General features: G+C 45.9%; 1 protein-coding gene across 1 annotated transcript in view; it reads left to right on the forward strand.

Moving 5' to 3' along the window:
- The first annotated feature begins 897 nt into the window (after positions 1-897).
- LSAMP (limbic system associated membrane protein) overlaps positions 898-12588 on the forward strand; it is a 1025433-nt gene continuing 1013742 nt past the window's right edge. The window contains exon 1 of the mRNA XM_087757641.1: positions 898-1301. Within this exon, the coding sequence (XP_087613767.1) occupies positions 1235-1301 (67 nt within the window). The 5' untranslated portion in view covers positions 898-1234. The remainder of the gene's footprint in view (positions 1302-12588) is intronic.

Consider the following 12588-nt stretch of genomic DNA (forward strand, 5'->3'; position numbering starts at 1 on the left):
TGGCCCGAGGAGGGGCCACTGGGCTAGGTGAGCAGCCCACCTGGGTTGCCACACTGCATCCCAGGGACAAAAGTTGCGCAGTTGCACTGCCTCCATGTCCCCAGCTGTGAAAGGACACCCTTTTGTAAATTGCCTGGAGAGTGACTGATGAAAAGCCCTGTGTGAATGTTAAGTAGTACTTCATTACTGCTGTTGCTCTCACCAGAAGCAATGATTTTAGGGGGCAATAGAGCTACAGGAGCTAATTACTCCTTGGGAAAAGAAGTTCGTGCTACGTATGGTAGGAGGAACCTGTATTTGAAAGGAGAAGGGTAGTGGGAGAAACCTTCTGTGAGCAAACAGTGGATTTGCAAGCTGGATTTCCTACACAGAAGGATTCCTTCTGGTCCCTCTGAAATTGCACGGAAGTCACGGGAGATCCAGCAAAGATTAATGCAGCCTGATGCTTGCTATTTTTCCTGGAGGCCTTGGCAGCTCTGTAATTACAATCAGTGCGTCTGAATCTCCCTCTGGCCCCTGTGTACTGCCCAGAAGTGACACTAGCATCAGAGAGACCCTTGCTTCAGAATCTGTCAAGCAGAACTCTGCTGAGAAATCAAACCTGCCCCGCTGCATTTCTTGTTGTGGTGATGAGAAACATTCCTTTGCCGAATAACCTCCCCATGTCAGCTGGCACTGGAGCCTTAGGGACTTCCGAGCCCAGCGTGGCTCATAGACCTGTGATCCAAGAGATACATTTGCAGAGGAATGAGAGAACCATATTTCTATAGCATAACATATATATATTTATATATATAAAAATAAAATAAATGAGCTGGCTTGCAACACTAGGTGGCAGAGGTGGGATCTTTTCTGCTCTGAGCGCTGTCCTATAAGGCATTGCTTGTTTAAGTACAGTCGCATTTAGTTGGAGCTGCAGGAGAGAGACAGAGAGATTCTCTGTGTTTACAGCCAGTGCAGGCTACGGCAAGCATCTAACCTGGCCCCCCTTTCTCCAGCACTTGAAGGGGAGAGTGCGAGGTTATTTGGGAATCTGGCCACCGTGGGTCAGCTTTCGCTGCAACTGGATTGTCAGAGCTGGTAAAGCAGAGCCCAGGGGGACTGAAGGGAGACACGAATCCCATTTTATTTGAGAGAAGAGAAGGGGGGGAAAAAAAAAAAAGATAAATTGAGAGAGAGAGAAGCGAAGAGACGGAGAAAAAGGCAGAGGAAGCGGAGCGAGTGAGAGAGAAGCATGAGGACCTACTGGCTGCACAGTATCTGGGTGCTGGGATTCTTCCTGTCCCTCTTCTCCTTGCAAGGTATGTGATGAGTTCTTTCTTGCAACCTCCTTAAACCCCTCTGCTTGAATTGAGGCTGATGGACTGAGTATGGCCTGAAACATGGAGCTGGAAGCTGGGGCTTCCTCTCCCCCCGCTTCCCCTCCAAACCTTCCCCCCCCCTCAGGAAATAAGCCAAGGAGAGATCGCTGCTGGTGAATCCTATGGTTAGAGGGCACTGCATGTGACTGACTTTGCTGCTGTATTTCTGCTTTTGCAGAGGGAGAGCGGGGGGGGGGGGGGGCCACAGTAAGATTTGCAAAGGAAAAGAGGGGTGGGTGAAGGCGGGTATCCCCTCCATCCACAGCCACTGTTTCTCAGCACGTTGGGTCAGAAGTACTGATGCTCCTGGATTCCTCACCTTCCTGAGGAGATCAGTGTTAAGTTTCTTTTTTTTTTTTTCTGTTTTATTTTTATTTTGGTTTTGTCCAGAGAGGGGGAGGTTAGTGGAACCTCTATGCCTGTGGTCTGTCTGTGAAAACACTATGTCCTTCCCCTCCACCAGGGAAAAAAAAGAAGAGTGACAGAGGAAAGACAGGAGAAAGAAATTTGTTGGGTATGGGGTTTTGTTCAGTGGAGAATTGCCAGCTGGGTTTCTTGCTTTAAGAGCCAAGTGTGAGCATGGAATTTAGTTTGAAGTGATGACAGGCATGCTAGCTGGTTTTGAAATGCTTTCAGTAAACAGGAGTTAAGGGTTAATGCATCCCATGCTGTATGTATAAATACATGTCACACGTACATATAATCATAGCCCTCTGAATCTCAGCTAGTACATGATCCACACTCACTTATACACGCCAGTGGTCCTTCACACACACACACACACACATACACATATACACACTCATGAATATAGCAGGGAAAATGAATAAACTCACTCTGGCACATACAGTTCTAGCTCCCTAGCACATGCAATTCCTGGAGTGCCAGTCTTTCTCTCTCACGCTCACGTTCTCTCTTCCTCTCCCCCCCCCCCCCCCCCCCCTTCAAGCCTTTTCTTGTGCTCTCTCCATCCTTCACGCTAGTGTTCGTGGTTGCTTGCATATAAAAATCCCTAGCCTATCCTGCTGCACCAGCCTTGTAAGCCTGTGTGTGTGCACACATGACAACACATATAGGTGAATATATAAATAAAGAACATATATGTACTCTATCATCTGACCTACTCTGTGCCTCACGGTCTTGCATTTGCAGTGAGCTGCATGCTTAGAGGGTATCTTGCTCTGACTGTCTTCACACACACAGCGCTTTTCTCTCACTTTCTTGTGCATACGGTAGTGCATAAGTGCTATGCACAGAGGTATGCCCAATCACAGCATCCTCACTTCCCCTTTGCTCCTACTTTTACACACAGTCTTGCATGCACTGGCCTCTTCTATTTTGTGTCTACTAAGCAAATTCCCATGCAGGCATGCTCCCTGTCACACACATGCTTTCTGTTGCAACCTCACACTTACCTGTCACTACTGCATGCGCTTGCTGCAAAATCCCTCAGGTTTTGCCACCTTCTCACATTTACCGAGTGCTCCTTTTCATACAGTCTCACTTCTTCTGTCTCTGGGTTGCGTACATATGCTTTTCACTGTCACATATTTTCTCTCAAACTTGCATTCTCGGAACTCTGGATTGTGAATCCAGCACCAGCACCTTCAAGCTGGCTTCTTCTCTGTGAAGTGGTTGTTTCTGACAGGGGAGGAGGATTTTTTCCAGCACATAGGATGTATGTGGGGTGAGAGGAGAACCAGTACTTGTGTAACGTAAGTAGCTAATGTCAGCAATGAAGTTGCGGAGCTTGATGTGAACTTCCCTCTGCTCTGGAGGAGTAGGCACAGACCTGTCAAGGAAGATGGACACTGGCAAATCACATTGATTCTGAACATTGCCTCTCTTTCTGATGCATGTTCCTAGCCTGTAGTCAATGGTGCTTGCTCCGCACAGTGTTTCCAAGTCACAAGCCTTCCCTGAGTTGCAACCAGAGCATCCCGATGCTAGCGCAACCAGGAGCTGTTTTAGTCCTTTCTTATAGCTGTAGCTTATGCCAGGCTACAGGCATTTACAGGTTTTACCTTCTGTTTTAGTGAGTTACTATTGCCACAGTTGTATCAGCCACATCTATTCTGATTTTGAAGGCATCAGGGAAGGTCCTTTGAGGGCTGTCTTACCAGGTACCCTCTGAGAAGGCAGAGGCAACACTGTTGCCCTCCCTGGGTTTTGGGATGAGATGGGATGGGATAGGATGGGGGGGGCTGCAAACCTGGAGCTGCTTTTTCTACTGCTCCCAAACTTCAGATGTGATATAAACCAGACCCAGTCCACTGCTGGATCTAGTTTCATAGCTAGCAGTAATTTTCTTTCTCTGGTCTGGAGGGTGAGAGAATGGGGAAGCAGGAATATTGGGGCTGCATGGGAGGAGCAGGGTACCCCACAAGCAAGCCTGAAGATACTTGAAGGAGTTAAAAGGAGGTGGGAAAGTATTATGCCCTTAAAAAAAAACCCCAAACCCAAACACTTATTTTAAATTAATTGTTATTCACTGAAAGCTGTGGTAACAAGCCTTGGACACTTCTGTAACCCTGCTGAGCACGACTCTGTGGAGCTCTTACCCTAGGAAACTGCAGTAGTGGCTCTGACAGGCAGTGACCCCAGCTGGACCGCTTCCAAGTGCTTTCTGAGTGCATCCCTCCAGAGCTAGCCAGCTGAGCCTGCACCTCTGCAAGCTATCCAAAACTTGTCCGTGCCTTCTCTCCCCCTTTTCCTCGCTGTCCACTTGGGGGTGTACCGGTGAACGCAAAAGCAGCTCCTCATCTTTTTCTGTTCCCTCAAAGCCACCAAATGTGGGGGTAAAGGGGAGCGATGCCAGCGCTGCTGGGCACAGCCGAGCTGAAGCTGAATAGCAGGCGATGGGGGTGCAGGGGAGGAAGCGCAGCTGAGGCTGGCAGGAGACCTATGGGCTCTGCAGTGCCAAGTGGCCAACACAGGCTGCCTCCGCCAATGTCTCTGCCAGGGGACATGCAATGGGTTGCCTGTCCCCCACCTGCCTGGGCTTGGGGGCTTTAGCACAGACACAGGCTTTGCTCCTTCTCCCCCAGGTTAGAGGCTCCGAGTCTTGCACAGAGGATTTTTTTTTTTTTTCTGAACATTATATTTCCTTAATTTCATGGTTCAGGATTCTTGCGTTTCCCTGCTACTGTGCTTCCAGTCCTCGTTTGGAGGCAGGTGGCTCGGAGGCGGGATGGTTGTTCCTCCTGCATGGTGCACTGGCCTTCCTGCCCCGTGGGGGCTGGAGGAATAAATGTACCTACACACTCCAGCACTGCTGGTGGGTGGGATTTTCTGGTGGCATGCTGCAGCTTTTCCCTCAAATGGATTCGTCTCTTAGCATGGTGTGCCTCATAGCTTCTGATAAAGATCAGATTCTTGAATTGGACTCAAAAGCTGAATGTTTTTTCCTTTTTTTTTTTTTTTTTTTTCCACCAAGTCAAAAATTGGGTGCATGGGGAGGAGAAGCAAATGATTTGGGTCTATCAAAAATTGCATTTTGATAATTTAGAAGACTTTTGTTTTGATGTTTTTGCTTTTACCTACTATTACTTTTCATATTGACAGCTAAGTTAGAGTAATTTTGATCCCCCCCCCCCGAGCATTTTATTTAAAAAATGAACGCCTTGTCAAATTATGCAACATTTTCTTCAGCGCTGCTTTACATATTGAAAAGTCTTCTAAACAAACTTTCCCTTGAAAAATAACAGCTGTTTCAAATCAACAATTTGCTAAGAAATCCCAGCTTGTTTTAACGAACCTCCCCTACAACCCCACCTCATTTGTTAATTGCAGGAGATTTTGTGCTTTAAAAAAAAAAATAAATTAAGATACCTCTAGAGCCAATTTAGTGAAGTAGAAGCTTTAGGAAAGGACATGCAGAACTGGTCTGCATAGTACTGACAGCATTTATTTATAATGTATTTTTTGAGCCGCTCAAGGGTGTTCATAATTGGGGAATGAGTCTGATGAAAGAAATCACAGAAGTACTTGGGTAAGTGGAGTAGAATGCTTTAGGTTGGTATGCAGTACCAAATGTTATCTGTGAAGTCTCATGTTTTATAACGTTACTGGGCAATGCGGGTGTGAAAAATGATGTGTTTGTTAATGCGCAAGGTTTGTGCAATCTATATGGATGGAAGTGTGTACTCAAGTGTTTCTGTGCTGATAATGTGTAATGGATGGGGAGAACAGAGGGAGGAGCAGGAATGTACGTGTGTGTGAGTGGTGACATTGTAGTGTATGGGTAACAGCGTGGGGTGATTGTGATGCAGTTGGATAACATTTAGATATTGCCAACTGGAGAGAAAAAAAAGACTTTTCCTTCTCTCCTGAATATACTTTTCTTCCTATCTGTTTTCAACTCTCTGTCAAATAAGGCAGGGGAAGCTCTCACAGGCTGGACTGTATTGATGAGGCAACGACTCACTCAGTGGCCTTGCATTCCCTTAAATGATGAAGAGGTTCAATACCTAAAACAAAACACTTTTCTTGTAGGCTTAAGACAGGGAAGAGGCAGAGAAGGTTTTTTATCTTCAAACAGGGAGCATTAAAAAGACATCCCAAGTGTTTCTTCTAGTCCTATCCCAGTACTTGCAGACCATTCCGTCAATAATTACCACACCAGTAAGGACCCATTTCCCCTAGCTTTTATAAATCTCAGCACTCAGCTACCTACTCAGAGGGTTTTATTATAAGTAGAAACTTGCTTCATCTTTCAGTCTCAGAAATCTCCTTTCACACAGGAGTTTTACTAGTCTTGTGACAAATACCCTAGTCCCTATGTTTGTGGGTGCTCCTTTTCAGCCTGTGAGCACCCATGTGTACGCTAGTGGTCTGAGGAGGAGATGAGTTCTTTGAGTTACTCTTTCCACCTCCTTTTTCACCTGCAAGCAATAGAGCTCCTTCCAATCAGCATGAGGAATATGGCTGCTGTCATCCTAGGTTGATGGCAGAGCCAATGCTTTAGAAGTTCACATCCTTACTGAGTGCCATCTGTGCCTCCTGTAAGCCTTTGGGTACATCAAGGCCCTTGCCTTGCTGATGGGGGCTGTACCCTTCCCTCAACAGATTTACCCTGTGCAAGACTGATTTGTTTAGGAATGGGTTAAAGCAGGGATGTTAATGTGATGTGGCCCCTGCAGCAGCAGCTGGATGCTCTGTGCAGTTACCTGGAGATACTGGTGTGGCTGGGCAGGGCTGGTGAGGCAGTGCTGGTGCTGAAGAGCTGTAGCGCTGCTTACTGAACTGTACGTTGTAAAGTGAAAATAGGTGGCAAAAGGTGATTAAGAGTGAATGCAAGGGAAGCCTCCTTTTCTGGGCAGGTCTGAATACCTAATGGATTTTGTTGTGGAAGAGGATCAGCTGAGCTTGTTGGTTGACAGAGGTTGTTAAAGGACTGACTAATCTGTGTGAAATCCGTAGTGGTACCAGACAAAGGCATCCCAGAAGAGTCTGGGGAAAATCTTCCACGTGTGCCTTTGAATATGTGGGTATGTGCTTTGCAAGAGATTGTCTCCTTTGTGTGCAGAGTGGCTGCTGGGAAGATGCAGAGTTTTGCTGCCTGCAGCCCCTATAGGAAGCATGAATCTTTGCCTCTTCAATATTCCCTTTTCCCAAAAGAAGTGTGTGCCATAGTTTTATGTGCTGTTCAGGCACAATCAGCAATGGCTTTGACAGCTGATGTGCTCTTCCTGCTGTCACTTTATCCGGGATAAAATCAAAAATATCAAGCACAGCGCAGACCATCTTGTCCCACTCTGAGAAGGAGTAGATAAGGGCAAGATGGAGATTTGTGTGGGTGAGCATGTGAGACACAGCCCTTTCCTGGTGTCAGGGAAGGGCAGAGATCCCTGCAGGCAGCACGGAAAGGAAGAAGAAATACTGGGAATTTGTGATTGTTACAGAAATGGGGGGGGGGGGAAGAGAACTCCAGGCATGATTCTGTGCTGTGCCATTGTGCTGTGGTGCTTTGACTGATGCTGGATATCCTGGAAGCTGAGGCATTTCTCTGTAAGCTCCCTCTGTCAGGCTGCCTGCCAGTAGGGTAGTGTTGCCCTGCTCACTTGCGTGGAAGGAGAGGCAATAGCACTGCAGAGGGCTGCTGCTTTAATTTCTCTGAGCCAAAGGAGTATTCTCCCTGGTGAAGGCTTGCGGGCTGTCACAGTGAAGTGTCTTGCTGGCCATATCTGCTGTCTTAAAGTTCATGGAAAAAATCCTGCATGACTACTCGCTGGGGGAAAAGGGCCCTTCACACTACACGTGCTTACTGGTCACTCACAAGCATAGAATAGGACTTTGTTCTTCTTGTCAACTGTAGAGGTACTAGACTTTGCTGAATGGCATCTCTGGGAGGAGGTGGTATTGGGGACAATGCAAGGATATACATATTGAATTAAGGCAGGCTGGTGTGTTTTGGTTTTTTGAGGGGTTTGTTTTTTAAAAAAAGATAGCATCAGAAGGTAGGCTTCAGAGAAAGGGTTTTGGCTAAAAGCAAAGGTGAGTATAATCAGAGCTGCAGGCCCACAGTCTGGGATTTTGCAGTTCCTAGGTTATATAAAGCATCCAAAAGAAACTCCTCTGAAGATGGATTCTTCTTGAAACCTGCTCCCTTCCCTAGGGTCTGCCTCTTTGTGACCTCATGGATGCAGGTTTCTTCATTTCTTTCAGGTTTGGCAGAGCTCTCCTACAAAGAGGATGGTCCTGTCCCTTTTCTGGTGATGTGTTCTTGGCTATTGGGAGGGGGAACATGTGGCAGGCAGGTCATGAGCAGTGGGATGAGGGAGGGAGCAAGCAAGGAGACAAATAGAAGGCTGTGGAGTTTTCCAGCCAGGAAATCAATAGCATATCAGCACGCAGCCACTGGGATATGAGTATGCAATGTAAGTGTGTAATCACAGCTCCCTCCCCTCTGCCCCTTAGCACTTATATTGATGGTGAGTTGCAGGCTGGAACCAATTAATCCTTACAACCTGCTAGGACAATAACTATTAATATTCTTCTGCATGCCCTCTGGCTGCTGCACCTGCATGGAGCCTGGCTGTGTTTAGTCCTCAGCAGTTGACCCAAAGCTACATCAAGAGTGAGAGCAAGGGTCTTTCTGACTGTAAGCCTTGCAGCCAATGCACTGTGTTACCTGACTTCCACATGTGTGGGTGTCGGTGAAGCTGACCGTGTGGATATATACTTGAGTGTCTGACAAAGGAGGGATTTGTGGGTGAGGATTTGCCTGCAGGAAGAAGGGGTTAGACTTGTGCCATTGTGGTCCATCTGCTTGTATGAGTACTTGCTCTTTGCCTTATAAAGCTACTTTGTACAACGGGATCACTGGTATCACAACATCCAGTTTTATTTATGCCTGTATATCTGGTCTGTGCATGAAGGTATGACCAGAGGCCTTTTAAGATGTCGTCTTTGGCTTTTGAGAAAACACATGTGCAGAACAGAAGGTGATGGTGGAGATACGTATGTATATGTCTGTGTGCATGTATTTGCATGGGACAAAATGCATAAGTTGTGGTAAAGATGCTTGTGCTGTGTTAACAAATCTAGTTCAGAGTTGTGTTTTGTGCAAGGGAGATACTATTAAACATTAGTTCAGTAGGTGAATGCAGCATGATTATTGATAGGGATATCTGTGTAGCTGTGTATGCTTTTGGAGTGACCATTATTCATAAGAGATTTTCATCCTATCTTGAACATGGCAAGCGATTGTTGCAGTGAAACAGAATTGTTACTGTGGCTTGGCTACCCCTCCTCATCTTTCTGATAGCCTCAGTGTAGGGTGGCAACTTAGTCATGCTTCAGTCACCTGGGCATGAAATACAGTGTAGAGAGTGCAAAGGACATGTTTGACTCCTGCACTTTCATGGGAGAGTTTCTGGGAATAGAAGGAAGAGGATAAAAGGAGGCTTTCTTACATATGCAAGCTGCACTCTTAATTAGACTGACATATTCAAAGATAGTACAGCCTGACTGAGCCAAACTTTATTATGTAGCTATGCTATTTTGTACTGTATGAGCAAAGCATTTCTGGGCTGGATGCAACCTGAACCGGTAAACCAGCAAGTCTGTGCTTTGGCTGTACCTGCATTAACACAGCCTTGCTGGTTTAACTACCTCAACAGCATGCATTCTGTCCAGCATACCTGTGTTTTGTCAAGTCTCGGGTTTAGCTAGCTGAGTAAAAGCAGGATAGACCTGACTGCAGGCATGCCCCTGTTAGGTGTTCTGCACTTCTTCTAGATCTTCTGTAGAGGGAAAGAAACTATTTGTCTGGAAGAGTCTTTGTGCTGTACCAGGGTTAGGGATTTTACTAACAGTAATTTCGCAGTAATTAAAATTAATCGTACTAGCAAAAGTGGTGTAAGAGCTGCCTGCAGTCTAGGCCTGCTAAGAGAGGGAAGGTAGGAAATGGTGAGAGCTAAAGTGAGGATTTGGAATCTCTCCTCCATTTCCACCTATCCTAGGTCCCTACTGGTGACTGGTTTGTGTACTACCCAGCAGCCACAGGGCTGTTAACAAAAAAAAAAAAAAAAAGTCAGGCTGCAGCATGAGGTAAATGAGCTGTGGCATTGCCCCAGAGGGACCTAGAACAAGGTCAGCAGTGCAGAGTCTTCCTTCTCCTCTGGTCTGCTGTGTGCGTCGAGGAAAGGGAGAAAAGGCTGTTCTGGCTGTCCTTGCTCTGTCTGTCCTGATGTAAAGCTTTGTAGCAGCAGACTTTTCTTCAGGCTTCAAGGGACCTCGCAAGACCCCTGCTTGTAGGCTCTGCTCATCCCCTGGTCAACCTGAACAGTTTCTGGTCTCTTTCTCTCCCTCCTCCTCTTGCTCAAAACAACCCAACCAACCACAAAAAGTGAAACAAGACAGCCCAAGCTGTCCTTGGTGCTGAAGTGTTGCTTGAGCTGCTATGAAGGAGAAAGGTGACTTCAAGCCACAAGGAGACTTTCTTTGCCACATAGCAGGGATCCTTAGAGTGCCAGCTTTGAGGCTCATGAAGACCTGAGGATGCTGTATGAGAAGAGGCTTTGAAATTGTTTCAGGCGGAGGCTTAGGAAGATCTTGATCTAGAAGAACACTTCTTGTGGAGCTGCCACCTTTCCTTGGTGCCTTGGCTACCCCACAGATGTCCTGGATGCTGGCAGGAACCTTGGAAAGTTTCTTACTGAACCGTGCCTGAAGTTCACCAGAAGTTTGTTGAAGGAAACAAAAAGTTCTGCACAATGTTTCTGCCTCACTGAATTGGCATTTTTCTAATAAGGAAAAAAGGTGTTTTGTTGGAAAAATTCCAACTCGAGTTTCAAGAACAGATTAAGACGCAAGTGCTTAAAGGCTTTTCTGTGATGTGTTATCTTATGTCATAAGATTACATCAAAGTCTCAACCATCACCTAAAACAAAAAAGTTCTGAAAATTGTGGCCTTCATAAGTGTGACAAAAAACTTAGATTATATTTTAAAACAACTTGAAAATATAATCTGAGTGCAGCCAGTAGCTGGTGTCTGTCTTGAGTCTGTAGACAGCTGAAAGAGTATCCTCAAGGATATATCACTCCTTTATTTCCCTGAGATGTTAGGTCTGACCTTCTCCTGCTAATACCTTTTTGGGAAAGGGTTTTCAGTAGAGCCAGAAAGGAGTGTGGTAGTCCTGGCCCTCTCAACCGAGAGTTACCTTAGGGAAACTACTGTTGCCGTGCTTGCCTCAGTGGCTCAAAAGTAAGAGTGGCCCTTTTTTGATGGGATCTGCCACTCATCAAGGGACTGGAACCTGAGAAGCATGCATCATGTGGAACGGTTGTGTTGTGGATTGTGTTTGTTGTGGATAATGGGAACATTTGTTCAGTTTGGTTTGTGACCATTCCTGGACAGACTGGGAACTGTAAAACTGGAGGAAACAGTGGAGTACATTCACAAGAAGACTCTTTTAAACTAAAGTTTTAAAGGCTCTACAGAAGATCTACCCCACTTTTGTTTGGAATTGTATTTCCTTGAAAGAGGCACAGTTGATGTCACTGGGGAGGAGGGAATGTCCATCATGCAGGACTCACATCCCATAGTGATGCCATGTCTGAACGGAGCGTGAGCATGTGCATGTGTCTGTGTGTGCATGGCATGTGTGGGGACTGTGCTGTGATCACTGGAATTACAGTCTAGCCAGATAACGAGCTGTTGTTGTTTACAGCGCTTGGTTCCGGGCACTTCAATTCCAGAAAGATGTAAACAAAATTAGAGGGAATTCAGAGGATTGCAAGGAGAATGATTAAGGGGCTGGAGGGACTGACTTATGAGGAATGCTTGTGAGAGCTAAATATATAGCTGTTTTGGCTAAATGACTAAAGAGGAACTATGCTAATGATCTAGGCATACTGGGAAGGCGTGAAGAATTGTCTAGTGTGGACTGAGAGGTAGAAGTGTCTCTCATGGTAGAAAATTTGGAGGAGGGAAGAGAAAAAAAAATGACAGGAGAGAAAAATACTTAATGGAAGAAAGAGATTAGGTGGTGAAATAGCTTTGTTAAGAATTGTGGCGGAATTGCTGTCATCGGGATATCTGAAGTTTGGCTGGGCAGAGCCCTGGAGAATAATCCATGCACTACAAGCTTGAAAAGGTCCCTTGAGAGACAGTCTAGATGCCTTAATAGATTTTTATGCTGTCATTAATTTCTGAATCACAGCTAATACTTCCAGTCTGACAAAGAACCATATTCTTTAAAGCATTTTTCTTTCTTGCCTTGTATTATTTCTGCTGTGACGCAGATACTGGCGCAAGACAGACTCATGGGGAAGTCTTCTGCTGTATTAACAAATGAAATTCTGGTTATCAACTGCTTAACTCAAAGACTTTTTTCCTCTTTCCTTTAGTGGGCTGTTCATTCAGATTTATCTGATAGGTGGGCAATGGCAGCTTGCTGGACACCCAATAAGATGAAGTCCTAATATCTGTAACCTTATCCTATCAGCTGTGCTAGGCTTTGTCTTATCAGCTGTTTGCTGGACTTCGACAGGTTTCCCATTGCCACGTATGATACATATATATCCTCTGCTCTTTCTTTTTCTCTCACATTTTCAAAATGGTGACTGAACAGTGGACTATTCCCTCCAGGCTCAGAAGCTGATGTAGTTGAGCTTGTATCATTCCTGGGATATCACAAGAGCTGAGCTCTCCCAGGGTCATCTGTGAACTGGAGGGAGGTGGGCCCATGAGGGAGGCAGAGGTGGAACAAGATGGCAGGAG

This window comes from Nipponia nippon, unplaced genomic scaffold (genome assembly GCF_047370975.1).
Source record: "Nipponia nippon isolate SJK-2023a ecotype South Korea unplaced genomic scaffold, ASM4737097v1 scaffold_2, whole genome shotgun sequence".
In the NCBI taxonomy this organism is placed as follows: domain Eukaryota; kingdom Metazoa; phylum Chordata; class Aves; order Pelecaniformes; family Threskiornithidae; genus Nipponia; species Nipponia nippon.